Consider the following 22,850-nt stretch of genomic DNA (forward strand, 5'->3'; position numbering starts at 1 on the left):
CAAAACACAGGGATATATTTTTAATATGTACTCTAATTACGCCAATTCAGTGCGATAAAGCACAGAATATTCGATAAATTAAATTATTTTTTATTCGGAAACAGAATTAAAATACGTGAAACAATGTCGCCAAGAAAAAAAATTACAGCAAAAACACACACACAGAGTCAAAAGATACATATACAGTGCTATAGAAAATCTACACCCCCTTAAAAAAATGTCACCTTTTGTTCCTTATAGCCTGAAAATAAAATGCATTAAAATAGTTCTTTTTTCATGTATCTACACATCCTGCCCCACAACTTCCAAGTGAAAAAAATATTCTAGAAATTTGCATAAAATTAAATAAAAATAAAAACTAAAATAGCTTGGTTGGATAAGTGTCCACCTTCCTTGTAATAGCAATCCTAAATTAGCTCAGGTTTAACCAATTGCCTTCAAAATCACACACCAAGTTAAGTGGCCTCCACCTGTGTTAAATTGTAGTGATTCACATGATTTCAGGATAAATTCAGCAGTTCCTGTAGGTTCCCTCTGCTGGGTAGTGCATTTCAAAGCAAAGACTCAACCATAAGCACCAAGGTGCTTTCAAAAAAGAATTCCAGGACAAAGTTGTTGAAAGGCACAGATCAGGGGATGGGTATAAAAAATATCAAAGGCCTTGAATATTCCTTGGAGCACGGTCAAGACGATTATTAAGAAGAGGAAGGTGTATGGCACAACCAAGACCCTGTCTAGATCAGGGAGACTGATCAGAGAGGCTACCAAGAGGCCAATGGCAACTTTACAAGCGCTACAAGCTTTTATGGCCAAGACTGGTCAAAGTGTGCATGTGACAACAATATCCCAAGCACTCTTCATATCTGGCCTGTATGGTAGGGTGGCAAGAAGGAAGCCATTATACAAGAAAGCCCACCTTGAATCCCATTTGAAGTATGCAAAAAAACACCCAGGAGATTCTGTAAGCCATGTGGCAAAAAGTTTTGTGGTCTGACAAAACTAAAATGGAACTTTTTGACCTAAATGCAAAGCGTTATGTTTGGCGCAAACCCAACACAGCACATCACCCAAAGAACACCATCCCTTTGCTGTCCATCAGCGCTCCCCAAGGAACTTGACAGAGCTTGAACAATTTTGTAAAGAAGAATGGTCAAATATTGCCAAATTGAGGTGTGCAAAGTTGGTAGAGACCTATCCCAACATTTTCACAGCTGTAATTACTGCCAAAGGTCTGTCCACCAAGTATTAACTCGGGGTGAAGACTTATCCAATTATGATCTTTCAGTTTTGTATTTTTAATATATAATTTTTTTCTCAATAAAAACTTTTTTCCCCTTAACAGTGTGGAGTATGGTGTATAGATAAGTGGGAAAAAATTCTCATTTAAATGCATGAAACTCTGAGGCACTGACACAACAAAATGTGAAAAAAGTTCAAGGGGGTGTAGACTTTCTATAGGCACTGTAAAAGCAATGAGAACGTTTTATTGGGCAGCATGGTTAAAAGGAGCAACAACACTTTGTTAAAATATATAAGACTTTCCATCACAATTAAGATTTATCAAAACTCCACAGTGCAAACTGCAATACTGAGGCAATCAGGGCTTGCTTTTGCTGTCTGCCGACACGTTCACCCAAAAGAGCTTTACAGAAGGTTATTCCCGATTGGAGGCTGAAGTTAGTTACTTATTTGCACAGTTATGTATTGAATATTAGCTCATATTCTAAGGAGGAATTCATATAGATAGTCTGGATGTGCCACCTCAAGTAGGGTATCATTTTAAAGCTTGAGTATTTCTCTTCAACATAAAGTAGATTGCAGAGTGGCACAAGTAGTAATAGATGTCATCATTATCGGCTACAGCCCAATCACACGATAAGGGTGATACATTTAGGTACTAAAACAAAGTGTATTTCATAACAATAACCTAACCTTAAACCTAAGGTTCGTGGGGTATTATGGTCACATGGTAGGGGTGGTGTGGGTCAATGAAGCACTACGTAAATTGTGAGTTGCGCATGCAGCACTACCCTGTGTTTGAGCTACGCAACTGTAAACTGTTGACATTAACAGCAATTCCATTAATCCTATCATAAAGTCTGCTAGCAATACATTTCCATGGACTTTGCCCCTGTTAATCGCAGCTACATTTATTTAGATAACTAGCGGTCATAGTCGAAGACAGTCAAATCAGCATGATATTTTCTTTTTTGTTTTGTATAGAAGCAGTGTTGTATATCACATTTAATACTAAATCTTTTAAAGAAATTCAACCATGTTAAGGTTTATATTGGCGAGAACAAACCAGTGATTTATTGGAATTTAATTTTTAAATCTTGGTCTGTACTCCGCTTATTTTTATAGGAGATTCTGAGGGTTAGCTTTTGAGGTATTGTAGTGCAAAAAACAAAGCACATTTTAAACAAATATTTAGGTTGATGACCACTGAACTACTGCAGTCTGTTTACAAGCACACATTACCCAGAGCAGACAGATAGCAGGCTGTGCTACAGGGAAAGACAAGTATGGGCGGAGTCACAGGGGTGTTTATAATGGTGCAGCTCCTGTTATCAGAGTTCAGGGACTCATCCTGCTCATGTTAGTACAGAACTATCTCACTCCAATGAACCTTACCCTACAGTTAAAGAGACGATTAAGTCATATGGTGTGTTGATTCAGTGGATAAAACTAAAGAATCATCAACTAGCGGCTTGTGAGTGTAATTCGTGTTTGTGGTGATAGGAACACACTCAGCTTAGCTTATTCAATTTGTCAACTAGGATCCATATATGAATGTGTGCTTTTTCCAAAACCTCTCAATATTGACTTTAAGTGATACAATGAAAGACTTACGGAACACTGAATTTTCACAATAGAGATAATTCATGGTAACCTTGCTTGTATGATCCACCTCTGTAGCAGTCTTCAGTAAATAAGGTGAGTATGTGGTTTCACTATGTTTGTCTAGTTCATGGTTTTAAAATGAATGCAGCATTTTTTATCTTCATGACCACAGGGTTATTCATTTATTTTAAACCAGATAAACCTGGACATTGCTCACATACAAATAAGATTCAAAGTTGTGTTTTAAACTTGTAGGAATGGAAACCCAGCAAGATGATGGTTATTAAGTATCACAATTGAGAAACAGGCGATACAAAGCTAACACATGGAGCTGGCAAAGTCCAGAGATTTCTTCCTCAGCCGGTAAGTAAGGCTCTTTCTGAATAATGAATCGTGTACAGTATTGCTCTGTAAATATAGCCTGAAATCCTCAACAAACACAGTCTGCACTCCGACACAATGGGCTTGTGCAGGAAGTTTCTCTAGGGAGACCCTTGTGATTTATTCTTGTGTGACAGGGAGAAGAACCTCACGTTGTCCATTGTTCTCCTGGCTGGGTGTTACACTGCATTGCTGTGCCCTGCGTACTTCCCCAGGCAGCTGACAATCTGGAGAGAATACAGCATGGAGCACGAGCTTGTTGAGGTAAAATACACACAAACTCAAGAGAGACTTCAATACGCAGACAGACACCGATACACAATCTCCTGCATCTGCACTAGCCAACCTAACAGGGAGTCTTTTCAAATAGTAGTCTTTTTTCTCATGACTTGACATGAGTCTCCAAACAATCTGCATGCCTATAATGTGCTGTTCCTTTTCGGGATGGGGAAGTAAATAACTGAGAGCAATACAGAATAGGGAATTTAGGTGCAATAAACTATTTACAATAATATTGGAAATTGTAGTTTCATTTTAAAACCTTTGGGGAATATTTATTTTACAGATATTGTGCAATAGACAGGGAGCCCAGTTATCCAGCCACCAGGAGCTTTTTATGTTATCCAAGGTAGTTTCTAGTCTTAGAATAGCCTTAAGAAGTCCTCTACATTTCGGGAAATACATCAAACGCGCTTGTTGTTTTTGGCTTTGCTACTATTTTGTTCTCGACTCAGGTGCTGCGGAACCGTTCAACCTCCCTCCTGTCCCAGGCCTGTCGCCCTGGCTGGAGCCGGGTCAAGCTCAGAGAGGCTTACCCAGGCCAGCTCCCTCCCGGGGTCCCAGTGTTTCTGCAGGGAGGAGAGGGAGTGTTGTCCCAGGCTCACTCAGAGAGATTTCCCCCTCCTCTGGGTCTGCAGGGGAGTGAAGAGCAGGCTGCCCGTGCACTGCTGGGACTGCCCCCGACCAGCCTATCCCCAGAGCTAGGGGGTGGTGGGTTGTGCAGGCGCTGTGTGGTGTTGGGGAGTGGGGGGGTGCTGAGAGGGAGCCAGCTGGGACCCCACATCGACCAACACCATGTTATTATCAGGTGGGTCCAGCACGGGGTTCACTAAGGGTATGTATCACACACGTGTAATAAAAATGAACTGTACAAGACAGATCAATTAATTAATTTGTATTTGGCATACCAGATATGCATTCTGTAATAAATTTAAGCCTCGAATTGATAGCATATCAAACAACCCCCCAAAAAAGGTTGGAGAAGACCAGCAGTAGAAGAAAGCAATGTCCTCAGTATGCAATGTGTTTGTTATACCTTGGGATGCGCTTTGATTACTGAGCAACGCGTGTGACTGGTAGACTTTTTTAGCTTTTACAGATCCAAGGTGCCTGGTCTGGACCTGACTATGCAACATACAACCCCTACCCATTATGCCACTATTCTATCATTTATCACAGTCATCTTTGTTATTACTGAATTCATGGTATTGTTCATACCCCTCATGCCAGGTTAAACAGTGCTCCAGTCTCTGGTTTTGAAGAGGACGTTGGCTACAGAACTACCGTCCGTCTGACCTACCCAGAGGGGGCGCCCCACTCTGCCAGAGAGTACAGCAACACCTCGCTGCTGGTTGTGGCGCTGTACAAGAGTTCTGACCTAGACTGGTTCACCGCAGTTGTGGCCAGGCAACCTCTGGTGAGCAATCTGTGTCTCTCGGTTTTATCACAGATTTAAATTTAAGATGGGAATTCATTAGCAACTTAAAAGCATTGACTCTGATGTTTTCCTAAATACAGTTTTGATTCAGTACCACCCTATACACCTCCATAAAATCTGTGCACACAATCTATAAGCTACTTTTTTTTAAATTGCCTTAAAAGTACTGTACCACCTCCTGCCAAGACTTTGCTGAAGATTCCCCCAAATGTTTTGTTATCGTCTTCAACTTATGAATGAAATACGACCTTCCTAGAAAGACCACATATATTCTGTACAGCAATTAAACAGCCTTATTGAACTTTCTTATACCACATCCTGCACTGTCACAAGAAGTGTAGAGCTCCTGTACTTCTGTCTTTCAACAAGGCAGTCTTCCTTCCTTTGTTTGTCTGTGTAGGGCTGGTGGACTAAGCTGTGGTTCTGGCAGACAGTGGTGGAGTCCGTCCCTCTTCATGCTGAAAACTTCAGAATCCTGAACCCTGAGATCATCCGGGAGACCGCTCTGGGTTTCCTGGGGTACCCCAAACCCCAACAAAGCCTAATCAGCCTCAGCAAGGTCAGCTTCACCCTTCTTTTAAATTTCTGCGTTCCCAGAGACATGACTGTCAATCTTGATTATACTGACATTAAATAAATATGCTTGCTGAATTGTTTGTCAATCCTGAGCCTGAACAATGCAAGGCTCTATTGCCAACGTGCTGTGGATATTTTGGCTGGTTCACAGGATACCTCGTGCCAGTTGTCTCAACACCTGTTGGCGAGTCACACTGACAAATGCAAAGGGGGTGGATAACGATGCTATAAACCTAAAGCCTTTTAAAGTTGAGTTCTACTCTGCCAGCAACTAAAAACTACTTATCTTTCTTTCTGGTAAAAGGTGCCCACTTTGGGTGTGACTGCAGTGGTCATGGCGATTCGGCTGTGTGACGAGGTCAGTCTAGCGGGGTTTGGATATGACCTGAAACACCCCAAGACCCCCCTGCACTACTACGGGACTCTGCGCATGAATGCCATGGGGGTGCAGTCAGTTCACGACGTGGGAGCTGAGAAAATGTTTCTGAGGTCCTTGGTCCAGGCTGAAGCAGTGAATGACCTGACTGGAGGGGTCAGCTGGTAACCCAGAACTCTGGTTCTGGAAGTCTGACAGGTCACCATAGAGACAGCTCATGTTATCCAATAGGAACAGGGAAGATTCATTCAGTTATAAATAAACAGGAACCAGTAACAAATGTATTGTAGTAAGTAATGGCCTTAAAACAAATGTAAAAAGTACATATTATACAATATACAGTACAGTATTTATTTTTTTAAATAACCAGCATCACACCACTCCTGTGCACTATTATTAAAGTAAATAAAAATAAAAATAAAGCTTTAACATAAATGAATGCTTATGAGGAAGCATTAAGACGGATTTCAATCCACAATTTAAAAAAAAAAACACACACACACACAAAAACAAAACACTTTGGTCCTGTTGAGCTTTTACTTTCCCATACAAGCTGTGGGGAGATGTTTTTATTATTATTATTATTATTATTATTATTTATTATTATTATTATTATTATGATGAAATCATCTGCATTAACATTTTCAAATGTCACCAACATCAATCTCCAGGGAGGCCATGTGGCATTATCTTATCAATCAGTTTTGTGCAATGGGATTCAAGCCTAGGAAATACCTCTACAGTAAGGGCATTAGAGGGGGCTCCCCTCTAAACTCAGAAGGGGAACTCAGAAGGCTCTGGAGCAGCGTGGAGAACACTTCCCCTACAGCAGGGGGATTCTCGTGGGCTCCCACAGCTTCTTGGCCAGCTCACAGCGGTGCTGGACGATGTAGTCAGTGGGAATCACCCCGAGGTGGATGGTCAGCAGCTCGTAACATTTCACGATCTCAGTGTGATGGTTCTTGCTGTAGTACCTCAGGAGCTTCCTGCGGTGGAGCCAAAAACAGAAGTATTTTATCAACAAGAAAAAAAAAAAAAAAGCCATAGGAGGGTGGGGGGCTGACCGGTAGAGAAAGCAAGATGCAGGAAAAGCAGGACCAGTTTAAATATACTAGTACCTGTAATAGTCCCCAGTAAGCATCCCTATTGGGGCAGAGGCCTCAGACAGGACAGGCAGCTCAATCCCCTCTAACTTGTATCCCTGTGGGGAGGCAACGGTCCAGAGTAAGGTAAACACAGTCATCCATAGGTTTATACAGACAAAAAATGCAAGTGTGATGTAACTGCTTGAGTCTAGTCTGTAATTCCACCCAGAGGAAAACACACTGTCTCCCAGTGAAATTATATATATATATATATAAGACACACATACACACACACACACACACACTGATGCACAATGAAAACGCAACAGTCTTTTACATCAATAGGTCATTGGGCATGTACATAATGGTATTTATATTTGAAATAATGAGTACATAGGTTTGTTGACTGCTTAAGAAGTATTGTTCCTTGGGATAACAAAATACTGAGCTCACGTCATGTGATTTCATAAAAACGGCTTAATGTTTAGCATTTGAGTTGCGTTAAAATTGCCAAAATTAGTTGATGAAGAATCTGTATAAATAACACTATGTAACACAATTTTTGTTCCTGAGTAGTAAGTGTTATTTCCTAATTGCTTATGCCTCAAAAGTATAGAAAATGGCTATTATTCCCCCCATTTTCTATACATTTGAGGCATAAGCAATTAGGAAATAACACTTACTACCCAGGAACAAAAAACAAAAAAATTTGTTACACGGTGTAACCATTCGAAAAGATGAACAGTGAGAGATACGACCATCAGCATGATTGAAGGCGGCCTGTCTGCGAGAATAATCAGCAGACAACAATCAGCAGACTAGTCCAGAGAACCGGGTCTGTGAGTTACAGGCTACGTCCTGGAAGGCAGAGGGTCACCACACCGGCCCAGGACCATCACAGCCGATTGATCCATCTGCGTAATCGTTTTCAGACTGCAGAAGCTACAGCACGAGAAATTACAGGAAGAAATAAGCCGTGTATCACAATGACTGCAGTTTGCCGTCTCCAAGAAAATTATTTGCCAGCTCGGAGGTCATTCAGGGGTAACATGTTGACAGGTGAGAGATGAAATCACGGTTTTCTGTGGGCCAGAGAACATCTGAGAGTGTGGTGGAGTGTTTGATTCACTGATGAATGCAGTTTTGCCCACGACAGACATGACGGAAGACAACGTGTGTGGATACGTCGTGGTGAGTGTTATGTTGACTGCTGCATTGTTTAAGCCTACCAGTGGTGCAGTGGAATTGTGATGATGTGGGGAGAAATCTCCTTTAACACAAGAACACCTTGGGTGCAGAGTGAAGGCAACTTTACTGCTCAGCGATACATTGAGGAAGTCCTTGAGGCAACAGTTTTTCCATTCCTGCAAGCCAAGTATCGATTTTCCAACAGGGCAATGCAAGACCACACAGTGCTAGGATTACAATTGCACAACTTCCCAAGAAAACAATGTCGAGGTTTTGCCATAGCCAGCTTTTTCTCCTGACCCGAGTCCAATAGAACATCTGTGGGACCAAATTGCCAATGCAAATCACAGAAAACAACTGCAACCAGCCAACCTTCGCCAATTGCAGCTGCACAGGAAGATCATGATTCTTTGGTCTGTATTTTTGTTCACATTTTCTGTGATTTTGTTCGATATCTATTTTTCAAATATTTGATTAAATCCATTAGACCCAACTGTTGTAACCCAGGTAGTAAAAGAGAGGGTCACGTTCAAATTATATATAAACAGGCCCTACCGTTTCACTCTCAAACCACAGGAAGTAGCAGAAGTAATAATCGCCATCTCTCAGGGTCACTGTAGTGTACCCTTTCTGTAGGTAGAGCCGTGCTGTTCCAACCAGAGACCACACCTGAAGAGAGAGGGAGGCGTTTATAGAAACTGGGCCTGGGCAGCCCACCCACAACAGATCTGGTATCTACTGAAGGCAAGACAAACAGTTATTTGATAAGGGATTAAAGGCACATCCCATTCAGGCCTGTTTGCGAGGGGTGTCCCCTGTCTGCCTGTTTCACCTTGCTCTTGATGAAGTGAGCGAGCGGCCCCTTGCCCAACTCTGTGGTGGAGAGGTCCGTCACATTGAGGGAGGGGGCAACCATCTGCCCAGCCATGCGATCCATGTAGATAAAGTGCACCAATCCTGGGAAGTCCTCCAGGTAGGTACAGTTTGGGGTTAAGGAAAACACAGATGCAGCTTAGAATTGCAGAGGAAAAGGAAAAAGCGACAGCGAAGAACAGGACAGAGAGGTGGAGGATAAGGTATGAATTGAACAATTTTCTGTACCATAATATTAGCTCTAGATAGCTACTGAATTATCAATGGCTAATTACTGGCATCTACTTGGGTGTATGTATTGACAGGGCCCCAGTGTGGTTGGCTACTGGACTGGGAGGATATGACACCATGGTGATGTTCCTTTTGCTCTTCACCAACAGGAAGTCCTTCCAATCCATAAGCTTCTCCCTGAAAAAGAAAACGGAAGAGGGTTACTGTGGAATGCAGCAGTGTATCGAACTGAGTGAGTGGCAAATGTGTAATCAACAAGACTAGTTTGTTTGCCACTGTATGTTGGCCAAACCTGGTGACAGAAAGGGTTTACAGTAGTAATAAGTGTGAAATTCAGAAGAAATTATGGTAAATTCTTTATAAAAAAAAAACACAATGTATCTCAGGTGCTGCAGATAGATCATGTGAAAAAACATTGAAGATAAAAGCTCTCTGTTCCGTGCTGTGGCTGCCCGAAAGTACTTTCTCTGTGGATTAACAATCTCATGTTTGATCACCTTGATCGCTGAAATCATCTCCAACTGGTTTTATAAAAACAAACGCTTACTGCATCATGGCGAGGACCTTCTCCTGCAGGCTCACTGAGAGGCGCTGAGGGACACAGTCACATAGATCTTGTTTCCACTTGTAATTGGAAACTCCAGATTTAATAGGAGATATAAAAAAAAAAAAAACACAAAAAAACACCTGGGTCCTGGCTCGCATGGCAAGATTTAAAAATAGGTTTTATTTCTAGGGATTGGACACACAGCAACACCCTACTTGCAATCCCATCTCAGGAAGTTACACTGGCTCCCAGAAATATTAAGAGCCCCTTTGTCATACTAGAAGCTTTTTATCTGCCTGATTAATGGATGAAGTGTAACTCACTCCCTGGAGGTTCCCTGCACTGCTCTGGAAAATGCCTTGTTCTTGAAGTCAGTCCAGGTGTTCTGCAGCTGAGGAAACAAGGACATGACAATATTTTAAAAATGATCTGCATTCCTAATCCTTCATTTCATTTGAATGTCTTTAAATCAAGCCTGGGCTACACTGACTTGCTGAAACAGCTAGGCACTGCTACCCGGTCTCTTGGCTCTAACACCTGTGTGGGACCTGCATCTCACTGCTGCCCAAGGCCCGGATGAACTTGTCCAGCTTGTTGCAGAGCTCAGAGAGGGTGGGCTGCGTGCGGGGGAGCGAGCCCCCCTCCTGTCCCTCACTCAGCTTCTTCTCCAGCACTGTGAACACCTCGAGAAACTGGTACAGTGACACGGCCACCTGACTGTTTGGGATCCGGAGTAAGTGATACAAGAAACAATTCTAGTAAAAAAGGAAAATCTAGATTCTTGTTCAAGCAATATGCCCTCTTTCTAAAAAGGCAGGCTTCCCAACTGTAAAATTTCAGACTTAAATAAATAAAAGCCAGCTTGCTGTTTAGCAAGAGCACATCCCTTCAACCCACCCATAGCCAAGGCTTGTCTAACCTTGGTCAACAGCACCAGTGAGATGCCCGGCCAGAGGGGCAGGCAGTACATGGAGTGAGGCATCATGGGGCAGTAACCCTCTTTGAACATGGCCTCCAGAAAGACCCTGCAGGGGGTCGCGGGGTCAGGCGGCTGAGCCTCTAGGGTCTTCAGGCTGTCCTCAGCCATCTTAAAACAAGCAGAGAGCCATTAGGATTAAACATGAAGGAGAGTAGGCTAGCAAGATAAATACAAAGAGGTTACACAAAGCCACTGAACACTTCAAATCAAATGATAAGGTAAAACTTATTAAAACATGTGCTCTTGCTTCAATATAGTATGCAGATGACTACTGGTGGCTGGAGTCAAGGCACTGGCAGTCCTGCACATTCATATATACAAATAAGGTGCTGTATATGCCTGTATACTGAGAGCAGAGTGCTTCCGACAGGAGGATTGGGAGCAGTGTTACCTGAACATCTGGATCAACAAACTGAAAGACAGGCGTGCTCTCTCCTTCCATCTCAGCTGCATCTGAAATGAAACTACAGTGTCAGGTCAAGCCTCTTCTAGCCAAGAGCCACCAAACCAACATCAAGAGGCTGCTGGACGCACAGCAGAGTTCACACAAAACAGAAAACCAGCCAGTGCAGGATCTAGATGCATGTTAATACAAAAACAAGCACACACACAAATCCAGCATGCCTACACCCACCTGACTCCCTGCCCGTGGGAGACGGCTCTGGGGTGTAGAACACTTCAGGCACAGAGCTGCCTTATGGCCCCTAAACACAAAAAGTTCCACTTAAGATTATTACTTAAAGTTACATACAATAGTTTCCTAACTCACATGGGTTCCCTAAATCTCTATCTCACTGTAATAGAGCCCCAAACTCTCCCTCAATCTGTACCCCTCTATACTTCACCTCCCTGAAACAAAGCCCCAAACTCTCCCTCAATCTGTACCCCTCTATACTATACTGAAACAAAGCCCCAAACTCTCCCTCAATCTGTACCCCTCTATACCTCCCTGAAACGAAGCCCCAAACTCTCCCTCAATCTGTACCCCTCTATATTCCACTGAAACAAAGCCCCAAACTCTCCCTCAATCTGTACCCCTCTATACTTTACTGAAACAAAGCCCCACACTCCCTCAATCTGTACCCCTCTATACCTCCCTGAAACGAAGCCCCAAACTCTCCCTCAATCTGTACCCCTCTATACTCCACTGAAACAAAGCCCCAAACTCTCCCTCAATCTGTACCCCTCTATATACTGAAACAAAGCCCCAAACTCTCCCTCAATCTGTACCCCTCTATACTTTACTGAAACGAAGCCCCAAACTCTCCCTCAATCTGTACCCCTCTATACCTCACTGTAACCAGGCACCCAACTCTCCCTCAATCTGTAGACCTCTATATCTCATTGAAACGAAGCCCCAAACTCCCTCAATCTGTACCCCTCTATACCTCACTGTAACCAAGCACCCAACTCTCCTACAATCTGTACCCCTTCTGTAACAGGGCCCTCAACTTTCAACCTGCCCTCCCCTGGAAATGCCTCCAAGTGTGTTGTGTTGTGCTGGGTGAGTTGGTGGTGTTAGTAGAAATGCCCCCTTTTCCTCCTGCCCCCTGAATGGGGATGCTGCCGCTGCTGCAGACAGGCTGTGTGGCCAGTTGGGTGCGAGAGAAGCGGAACAGAACCAGTTATGAGTTCAGCCACCTTGCTAGCCAGTGAAAGCAGAGAGAATGGCTGACTGGCCAGTGAGAAAGTTTAGCTAGTGAAGTAAGTTAGGCAAACGGATGGGTGTGTTTGTAAATGAACTGCTTAGTATGGTGTGGGGAGTTTGTTTTGTTATAATTGTAAAGGAAATTAATACTTTTACATTAACAAATTATTAAAGTGTACTGGACAATGTGCCTAACACTTGTGAACACCACCAAGCTTCAGCAGATTGAAAAAACAGTATCTGTGATTAAATGGCCAAACTATTGAAATCAGCCCTGGTGGATGAGCAAGCCTCCAGGACAAGTCCTTTGGTCCTGCCTACCTCGAGGGCTGCATCGTCCAGCTGATTGTTGCTAGGACACAGGTTCTGTACCAGCAGGATCAAGCTCAGCAGGTCCGAGGGCTTGATTGAACTGGCGTTGCGGCTGCAGGGAGACACACGAAAGACATTAAACAGCAGTAAACTGCAGCTCCTCCTTACCAAAGTTACCACTAGGGTCTGGTCAGCATCATGCTAGTAGATAAAGAGCAGGGTTACCTGGAGTAGAAGGCGAGCAGCTTGGTGTTCACCAGTATGAAAGCATGCAGCACCTCCTCTCTGGCCCGCTCGGGGCTCCTGTTGATCTGCTGCACCACATGCCGCTCCAGGAACTCGATGCACTGCTCACACAGCGTAGGGTGGATCAGCCGCTCCACCACCTGCCACCACAGGGGGGAGTGAGAGAGCAGGTCAGTGAGGGGGAGAGACACATTGCTAACAAAGTGAATGGAAAGAGAATGAGCACTGACAGACACACAGGCGGGTAGAGAAAACAAACTAAATCAAACCAATGTCAAATCAAGCAGTTCCAATCCACTCCATGTTTTTAATAAATGAGCAAATTAACCTCCATCCCTTTTCATATCCCATAAATATTTTTGTTTCTCTGCGCTCGTTTCTCCACTACCTCACCTCCACTAGAAAGCTCTGGTCCTGTTCTCTCAGGAGGCTGTATGTTTCCAGAAGGCTTTGCAGCATCTTCCAGAGATGAATCCGCTGCTCTGTGTCCTGGGGTCGGAGCCTGGGGGAGGAGGAGAGGGGTGAGGGAGAAGCAGCTTACTCCTTTAATGAAACAAAACGGCTATTCAAATTCAAAATGAATGAATGACAAAAATAAATTAGCATGCAGATATTTGGACTATACTGCAATTGATCAGCTCTCAAAGCAAACATCATTTTATATTGTTTCAAGTTTTTATTTTCTCAAAGTTCCTACTCCTTCCTCAGGAGGGTGCTGTTGAGGGTCACCATGCCGAAGTGCACCTTGATGAGCTTCTTCATCACGTAGATCTTCCTCCTCAAGTCTTCCTCAGTCTCCCCTCCATCCCCGTTGACAGCAATGTACAGGCATTCCCCAAACTGCGACACAGAAACCGAGATAAACATCACATTATTTTATTGTCTTTAACGGTCTATACAAATCCAAAAAAAGTCTGTAAGAGATTCAAATGGTCTAGAACAGGGGACAGCAGAAGTGAGTCCCCCTTCCAAAAGTCAAAACACCAATCCCTAAATACAGGCCCATCCTAAAGCGATGCTTTTTAAAGCAACGTTAGGAAAGCAACATTTAGTCTTAGAAGTGACACAACAAATACGCTTACACCATTAAACAAAATGTATTTCTGTTTTTGCTTTAAAGAAAAAGTGGGTGTTTCAGGACAGAACAACTGCTAATTAACAGCTAAATGATAAAAAAAAAAAACAGGTATTAATAAATAAAATGGCAGACACAGCCATTACTCAGAATATCAATATATTCCACAGGGTACCTGGTGGAGGATATATTGATGGGTGTTCTCTGTGATGAAGGAGGTGTAGGTGTTGTTAATCTTTTCAATCAGGGTGCTGCAGGAGATGATCAGAGGAGCGAACAGGGTGTTGACGCTGTCTTCGAATGCAGGGTACTGGAGAGGGAGGAGAGAGAGAGAGGAGAGAGCAGCAACTCCACCACCTGGGCACACCTTAAACCTTCTCACTCACATGACCGATCGGTCAATTTTAAATGTAAGCAAATCAAATAAAACAATTCAAAATTAACAACACGATTTGTATTTTATCTTACATCTATTCTGATGGGCTATATTATTTTACTGTATAGGGGATCATGGCATTAAATATAGAAGGCTGACGTCTCACTGTGTCTCCCTCATACTGCCTGGGTCCATACTGATCTCGAATGTTCTGCTCGAACTCAGGGTCGGCCCAGTAGAACAGAACCTCTGCGCTTTCACTGGCCACCAGCAGACACTTCATCTGCAGGGAAACACAACAGGTCACCGGCAGGTCTCAGCAACACCCACCATTTTGAACACATACTGGCAGGAGACTCTCCACCAGTGTTTGTTGTATACTACAATGGGATAGTTAATGCATGTTTTTTTGTCTTCTAACATCTCCTTGCATGATAACTTTTTTAGATTTAACAATGGTACACATTCTAAGTACAGTATGAGTAATAATAATAATAATAATAATAATAATAATAATAATAATAATAAACTATTCCATATAGTGCCTTTAAGAGAAACATGTCAAAGCGCTTTACAAACAAACAAAACAGAAAATAAACAGTCATAATGCCTTTCTATAAAAGTAGGTCTTTAAGCTAGATTTAAAAGCATTAAGAATGGCAGAATCCCTGATCTCTTTTGGAATGGTGTTCCAAACCTTTGGGGCATAACAACAAAAAGCCTTGTCACCCATAGAATGCAGGTGAACAGAGGGAACACATAACAATCCAAGATCACCTGAGTGAAGAAGGGGTGTAGACTGATAAGAGACCAGATAAACACTGTGGAGCCAAACCATGTAAAGCCTTAAAAGTAAGGAGTAAAATTTTAAAATCAACACAAAACCTGACAGGCAAACAGTGCAGGGACTCCAGAACAGGAGTGATATGATCCCTTGCATGTGGCCTTGTCAGGATAGGAGCTGCTGAGTTCTGAACATGTTGTAATTTGGACAGTGCGCTTTTGGAGACGCCTGCAAGCAGAGCGTTACAATAATAATAACAATAAAAAACGTATGCATGAACCAGCTTTCAGAAGCAGAAAGCATAGGTCGTACCCTAGCGGTGTTTCTAAGGTGGAAAAATGATGCCTTAACAGTATTCTGCACATGAGGTTCAAAAGTTAATCCAGGATCAAAACTAACTCCCAAATTTCTAATTTTGGATCTAAACCCACGCATAGTACCATCACCTGACAAGTTTACAGCATTGGTTTTACGTAACTGGCGGCCAGTGCGTAGCAACATATCCTCCGTCTTGTCACAGTCAAGATGCAGAAAGGTTTGTGACATCGAATTCTTAATATCAATAAGAAGCACGGGTTGCTAACACTAGAACATTATAAAACTATTTTGTAAACATACTTCTTTGTTTTAACAGATTTCACCTCAGTCTCATGTCTATATGGTCTTCCAGTGGGTTTCCTCGGATCAGTTTGTACTACACTCAGATTAAATCGACTTGCATGCAGACTTCTTCCAGTCTACTTCTGTAACAACTTCATCTTGATCATGTGATTGCGGCCCACGTGATATTCAAGGCTGTGGACGTCCCTCCCTTAAACTAAAACTAAACTGCAACTGTTTTTATCGTAACTTAAAATATTAAAAGCCTTAGTAAAAGCACGCTATACGCAAAGGTGCTGCTTTCTTGAAAACTTCAAGCCATGGTCTCCCAGGCTTCGTTGTTGAGTGAAAAGAAATCCCTTGAAATTGGGAAAGTTAATGGTAAAGTTAAATTGCCATAACCATGTTCACTGGCACAGCGGGCAGCTCAAGTAATTCAACTCATACAATGCATTTTGGTTCGCTTTACCTGTCTCAGGTACCTTTCACTTATTTATTTTCTTTAAGAGCAGCAGGACTACACTTACCAGAATGCATTTCGGGTTTTAAAAAGCCCGAACGGTCCCAGTAAACGTGGAGTCACATGGTAACCCCATATATAGTAATATAGTATGTATTGTGTTATTTATTCATTTATTTTACGCTGTATTTAAGACTAACCAACCCAATGGCTATTTTGAAAACATTTCTTTAAAATTTGGAAAGGCTTTAAAGTGTATACACATGGTGTGAAATATTTGCAAAAAGTTTTATAATAGAAAGTACATTTGTGAGGAATTGCATTCAACCATTTTAATGCAACACAGAGCTGCAAAAAAAACAAATGTCTACAATATCCGAAGAATAATGTGATATGTTACAGATTACCCTGTCATGCTTTGCCCCGTTCAGGATCCTAGTACAAACATGTCTTTCATGCCAAAACCTACCCAGCTTGAGTCTCTTAAAAAAAAAAAAAAAAAAAAAAAAAATATATATATATATATATATATATATATATATATATATATATATATATATATATATATATATATAATAAAAGTAATATGTCTGCCTGGCCAAATTACTTCAGAAGAGGACCCAAAAATGAATAGAATTTGATACATTTTATTTTCCCTGCCAAAAATGCACTTAGTGCCCAAATATAAAAATCTGGCATTCAGGTTAATGCACTAGCCATTCACTATTGGAGGGCTGGTTCTGAATCTGAGTTTTGTCTAATAAGTTATGGTCTCAAATGTTTTGAATCCAGGATAGACTTGCATCAAGCTTGTGATGTATATGGACAACTGTTGCAGCTTGTGCTGTCCTTGTTATAGGCCTATACGAGTGGGCTGCTCATGGTGGATGAAAATGAGCAATAAAGAGTGGCCATGTTTGAGAAGTATTTATGTTCTTGACATCCACTTTGAGGGCTCAGTAACCAATTACCCAGTGACACTGACACTGCATATATAGTCTCTGTTGTTGTTAAATAACGTAGAGAAATTACAGTAAAGACGATAACTACAGTGGTTCAGTAGTTCTCACATGTACAATGTGGCATTTTTATTGGTGTCATTTCTACATTTAGCTCCATGGGATTAACATGGGCGCCCACAGGAAATCTGAAGAGAAGAGCAGTTCTGTGTGTGCGGCAAGTATCAGATCTTGAATACTTTGAAAGATCTGACTTCTCAAACCTGGCCCCTTTTCAGTGCTCATTTTCATCCGTCATGGGCACCCCTCCAGCACCAAAGGCACATGTCCAAATCTTATGTTGCAGTGTCAGTTGCAACTTTTTTAAAATTGAAAGTGAGCGTTTGCGCTCAGACAGTGAACAACACTTCACGGTTTCCACTTCAGAACTGGGCCCACAGTCCCAAAATAGATTCCCAGTACAATTATCTTCACGCTAGATTTGGTTACTTTTTGCATGGGATAGTTATCTAAAGAGAGTTTGTTATGCAAAGACAGCTTGACTGTACAGAACATTGGGCTGTAGCAAATCATATTTAATTGTACAGAGAGAAAAAAATATATATATACAGTAATACAGCATATATTTATATTTCCTGGATTTTAACTCTTAATAAATTGGAGGCAGTCTGTGGTCTATAGAGGCAATAATGGGCATCATCCTGCTGTGATTCTGTATGGGAGGTAATGGATATACTGTATACAGGAAGGGGCATTTATTTACTCTCCAGTTCAAAACAAACAATTGCCTATATCTATTTACAAAGGCAAACCATTTACAGTCCACGCAATAGTTCATTAGGTATATTCCAGCCTTTCATACTCATGCAGAGCGGCTGGTCTGGATTATCCCGTTTATTCCTAGACTTCGGGAATGCTTTGCATAGCTGCAGGGTTTGGGAGGTGGGAATGTTTCCCATCAAGGGCTGCTCCAAGACATTGTTCTGACAAGACAATCCCCTCTCCTGCCACAACAAAGTGAGAGCCGGGCCGCGAGGAACATCTGCTGCCCTGGCTCTGCTGTGAACAGCAGTGGTGCTGCGGGCTCTGTGTGGCTCTTACTCTCTCTGATCTGCTCTGAGCAAACGGGCTGCAGCAGCAACAGCGGCTCTTTGAAGGTGTGTTCACTCATCAGCTGCCCCTCAACCCAGGGGACTCGATCTGCACAGCTTTCCTTTCTTTCTTTAAATTAGAATCAAACGCGAGGGTATTTCATTCATTACTTCATAGGCTTACCTCAAGTTTAGGAATTTTAAATCATGGTTCTAGAAAAGGATTTTCAGTATCCAGATGTAAATAAATAAATAAATATAAAGGTTAAATAATGCCCACTTTGCGTAGCTCTGTGTTTATTATCAGAGCTACTGTATAGGTCAGCTAATCACTTTCAGGCTTATTTATTCTACCTCATAATATGGGGTTTCTAATGTATAGTAAAATAGTATAAAAATAAAGCATATTTGTAGTGATTTTGGGATTTCCAAGAGGGCATCTTTTTACATGCAGCCTTTTTTGTATTAATTTACTGCCACATATGGAAATACTTGTAAAAGTTTAATGTTGACAGGTTATATGGTTCTATGTCTTCTGAAACTGAAGGAAAATAAAAGTGTGCTGAAAGGGAAACAGTCTATATTATCAGGGAAAAGTCAAAGTTGGCACAGTTTTAAAGAGAATATTTGACCTGGAATTTGATGGGTTATTTTAACTGACAATGTTGTGTTTACCTACAGAGCAGTATAGCAAGGTAACTCCACTTTAAAAAGACAATGTGTGGCCCTCAGTGGGAGTGTGAATAAACACAATTCAAATCGTTATAACAGATCCAGACAGTTTTAAATCTAATAGTAAACAAGCAGTGCATAGAGGAACCTTTAACTGGTTTGTTTTTAGTTTTTTTATAATTAACAGTTTTATTTCCTTTTGAAGACAAATGTGGTGCAGATTTTGTGCTTAGGGGAAAGGATTAGTAAATTGATCCATTGTGCTGGAATGACATAGCTAAATAAAAAAAAGGGGACAGGCTTTGTATTTGGGTTGATATACAGAGATGCTCAACCACCCTGAATAGTGTGCATGCCTGAAAACAGCTTGCTCTTTACATCTCAGTGTATCATTAAAAGATAAGTTCTAAATCAGTGAAAAAAAGAAACATGTTGGGAGAGATTGATCACCCTTGGGTCTCAGAAAGCAAACTGCAGAATTTAATAAAATACGGATGGCACACTGTCTTCTCCAACTAGAGTCTCTTGTGGGCTTGATTATCACGAGTTCCCAAGGCCTGTGCTACACATTGAATGGCCAGGAAGGTGGGGGGAGAAGGCAACAAGCCAGCTACCGGTATGTTACATTGTATGTGTCTCCCAATATGATAGCTTTACATGTTGCCTGTGATTATATATACAGTACAGTCAAAACTTCTTAATGTAATGATCTTGGTATGCCTTCGTTTTGATCATGTGAAATTGTTGACTTGAGAATATACTGCAATGTGTGTTTTATATCAGTAGCATGAAGAGAAATACATTTTCTTTGTTACAATATGCATTTGATTATATTTGCCAGTTTGGCGGTTTGACTATGCTGTTGCTTCTATGTTATCTAATACCCAAGCATCAGAGATGAATTTTCTCTTTTTTTTCTTCCCAATTACCGAGATTACCTTTCTCCACTCCAGCTAGTTTCTTTGGATTATGTAAGGGTGGGGTTCAGACAAGAAGAGATAGTGTCCCTCCACCCCCATCCCAAGGTAACAGTACACAGTTGAGATCAGCACATCTAATGTAATCAAGACATAATGAATCCCTTAATCCATTATAAACATAACAGCTAACCCAGCAGCTGAGCTGATGTTTTGAAATCAGGATATTTGATTGCAAGCACAGCCAGGCTGCCTATTCAAAATTCCTTTTTAAGGTACTCTGTGACAGTACATTACTGATATCATAAAGCCCATGTCATATGCACAATTTATATAAGCAATGTATTATTTTATTATAATGATACATACATTACAACATGGACACAATATTTTTAAAATTGTATTTATTTATTTATTGCTGCATAAACTCTTAACACAAAAATAGTGGTCAGTCTTAGAATTTTCCAAAATAAAATAATGTTCTTCAAAAAGAAAATATGAACAACTCCACATAAACAATACAAACACATTCGGAAGAAAAGAACTTATACTGGTAACAAAAAGCTTTTACAGACATAGTAAACCAACAGCATGCCAGCAGATCAGTGTCTTATACTGACTGGAAAACAGCATATAAAGCAATCTATAGTACATTACCATGCTCCCTGCTGGAGATGACCTTTTTTGAGAACCACTGCACCTACATTGGTTCCATTGTTGATTGTCAGTTGTAAGATGGGCGGAAAGCACACTTACAGATGTGTCCCTTATCAAGATGGGTTCTGTTGGCAACTATGTGCTGTTTTAAGTTTAACCCTTTCAGTCCTGAATTACTTTTGTCGAGCTAAAGAAGAAACTCCCTTTTTGATTTTTTTTTTTTTTACATATATTTATCCATTACCTCAGACTGGGACCTAGGAGTCCCAATGTGATTATGGGATGGCATATGTATGTTAACACATGGCACTAAAGGACTGAAAGAGTTAACGCGTACTAGAGAGTATATATATATATAGATATATATTATATATATATATTAATATATATATATATATATTATATATAGATATTATTATATATATATATTATAGACTTTTATATTAAATTCTTTCTTGATTTTAGTTCTGAAAATATAATTTAAGAAAGAACATTTACAACATTAAATGGAGCAAAAGAAATAATCCCACTAGATTAAACAAAGGTGAGCCCACTAGCTTCAGCCGCCTTTCTCTATTAGACCACACTGACTCTCAGACACCCTCTAATACATTTACATATGAAAAAAAATCACCTCTTGCCTATTACACAGTGTGTGTGTGTATATATATATATATATATATATATATATATATATATATATATATATATATATATATTAACCTCTGAAATACAAACATCTTTGCCCTGGAGCACACAGTTGATGGCCGTCCATGCCCTTACAATACCTCTTCTCAGCATTTTTTTTCCAATCTTCTCCCATTTCCCTTTTTAAGATTAGGCCAGGTATGCAGGAAACTTCACACAGAGCTGCAGTAGAGGGAAAATGTGCTGTAGCAAGTTCCTACAATCTGCAAACAATGTTCAGCTAAACCACTGGGGTTCTAACAGTTATACAGCACAGTGCATATGTCTTCTATTAAGATTATATCATAAAACGTATTTTATTATGCAGATTTTGCCACTATTTAAATAGTGCCAGATGTCTACAGCGACATGGCTATGTTGCAAGGAAAGTTTGAGATTTCTAACACTGCATATTAAGAGAAGAGAAAGCAGCATAACATGGCTGTGCAGTGGCTTGCCTTTCCTGTGGTTGAACTAATCCTCTCAGACACTCCTGCAGAATCCACACAGGTCCTGTGAATGGAGAACACACTGGTGTGTTCTCCTGCTACTGTCCCAGAGAAGCTGTGCTTGTGAGGAGAGAATGTGTGCGACAGAGAATGAACCCAGACAGAATGCAGTCTTGCTTCCCTTGCAGATTGCAATACTTGAAACAAAGCAGGTTTTTTGTTGTTGGTTTTGAACCTCACTCAGCAGGAAACTTATGACTCTGCTTCCCTCCATAAAGAGGTTTTGTACTAATCACATGCACCCTCAATGAAAATGGTGTGTGTGTCTCAGTGTGTGTGTGTGTCTCAATGTGTGTCTCTCAGTGTGTGTGTCTTAGAGAATATGATAATCCATCCAGCTTGCCAAGAGCAATATTCCTTGTACATCGGCTGCTGTCGTTAAGGGTTACTGATTCTGCCCCAGTCACCCATCCTTTCAGTAGCCTTACAGTGATGCCTATCAGTTTATTACCCACACATAACCTGTTTTTACACTGCATTTTATCACCCTGAAGTGTTTTCACCCAGCGACCTGCTGCCACGGGCAAATAGGAAATGGGGACAACAAAAGTCATAATTTGTAATGTCAATGCTGTGAACTTGGTATGCTAGCTATGCTAGTTATGCTTTAGAGGGGCTCGTTTCACTGATCAGTCTGTGTAAGAAAGCAGCATAAGTGAAGGTGACCAGGATCCTAGTCCCTTTTTTTTTCTAAAAAGCCGACACTTTGCTTGACTGACTAAAGGAATGTTCCCCTGGGCAAGCAGGAAGGATAAGAACGGTCTGTGAATTCAGGTCTCGGAATGGGGGGTGGCAGGGCAGCAGCTATCTGTAGCGGCAGGCGTATGCGTTGACGTTCTTGACCACGTAGAAACCGATTGTCATTGACGGCATGACGATTGTACGTCCAGAGTGCAGCCTCTTGGGTTTTAACTCTGGGAAAGTTTCATCGTCCAACATCTTGAGAGGCTCTCCGTTTAGCTGGACAGACCTGAGGGGAAGGGAGCAGAAACAACCTGGTTTTTATTAGAAACATGAACATATCTTTGTTTAAACTCCTAATCAATAAAAAAAATAACTA

General features: G+C 41.3%; 3 protein-coding genes across 3 annotated transcripts in view; 1 reads left to right on the forward strand and 2 right to left on the reverse strand.

The window, feature by feature from the left end:
- Positions 1-2,626: 2,626 nt before the first annotated feature.
- st3gal7 (ST3 beta-galactoside alpha-2,3-sialyltransferase 7) lies at positions 2,627-6,320 on the forward strand. The gene is made up of 7 exons (XM_041260470.1): positions 2,627-2,937; positions 3,100-3,207; positions 3,363-3,489; positions 3,960-4,312; positions 4,735-4,921; positions 5,343-5,501; positions 5,823-6,320. Exons 2-7 carry the CDS (start codon positions 3,170-3,172, stop codon positions 6,060-6,062), a joined length of 1,104 nt encoding a protein of 367 aa, XP_041116404.1. The 5' UTR covers positions 2,627-2,937; positions 3,100-3,169; the 3' UTR covers positions 6,063-6,320.
- Positions 6,321-6,393: 73 nt separating this feature from the next.
- hps1 (HPS1 biogenesis of lysosomal organelles complex 3 subunit 1) lies at positions 6,394-15,985 on the reverse strand. The gene is given in 16 exon segments (XM_041260469.1): positions 6,394-6,880; positions 7,013-7,095; positions 8,723-8,836; positions 9,000-9,144; positions 9,383-9,448; positions 10,142-10,209; positions 10,738-10,905; positions 11,189-11,250; positions 11,432-11,501; positions 12,767-12,869; positions 12,983-13,143; positions 13,397-13,505; positions 13,701-13,843; positions 14,254-14,388; positions 14,621-14,737; positions 15,857-15,985. Coding segments are annotated over 15 exon segments (1,707 nt in total). The 5' UTR covers positions 15,857-15,985; the 3' UTR covers positions 6,394-6,717.
- Positions 15,986-21,279: 5,294 nt separating this feature from the next.
- Positions 21,280-22,850, reverse strand: part of LOC121321515 (inactive heparanase-2-like) — a 74,069-nt gene continuing 72,498 nt past the window's right edge. Inside the window, exon 12 of the mRNA XM_041260499.1 lies at positions 21,280-22,760. Coding sequence (XP_041116433.1) covers positions 22,595-22,760 — 166 coding nt within the window. The 3' untranslated portion in view covers positions 21,280-22,594. The remainder of the gene's footprint in view (positions 22,761-22,850) is intronic.

The sequence above is a fragment of the Polyodon spathula genome, chromosome 10 (assembly GCF_017654505.1).
Source record: "Polyodon spathula isolate WHYD16114869_AA chromosome 10, ASM1765450v1, whole genome shotgun sequence".
In the NCBI taxonomy this organism is placed as follows: Eukaryota; Metazoa; Chordata; class Actinopteri; order Acipenseriformes; family Polyodontidae; genus Polyodon; species Polyodon spathula.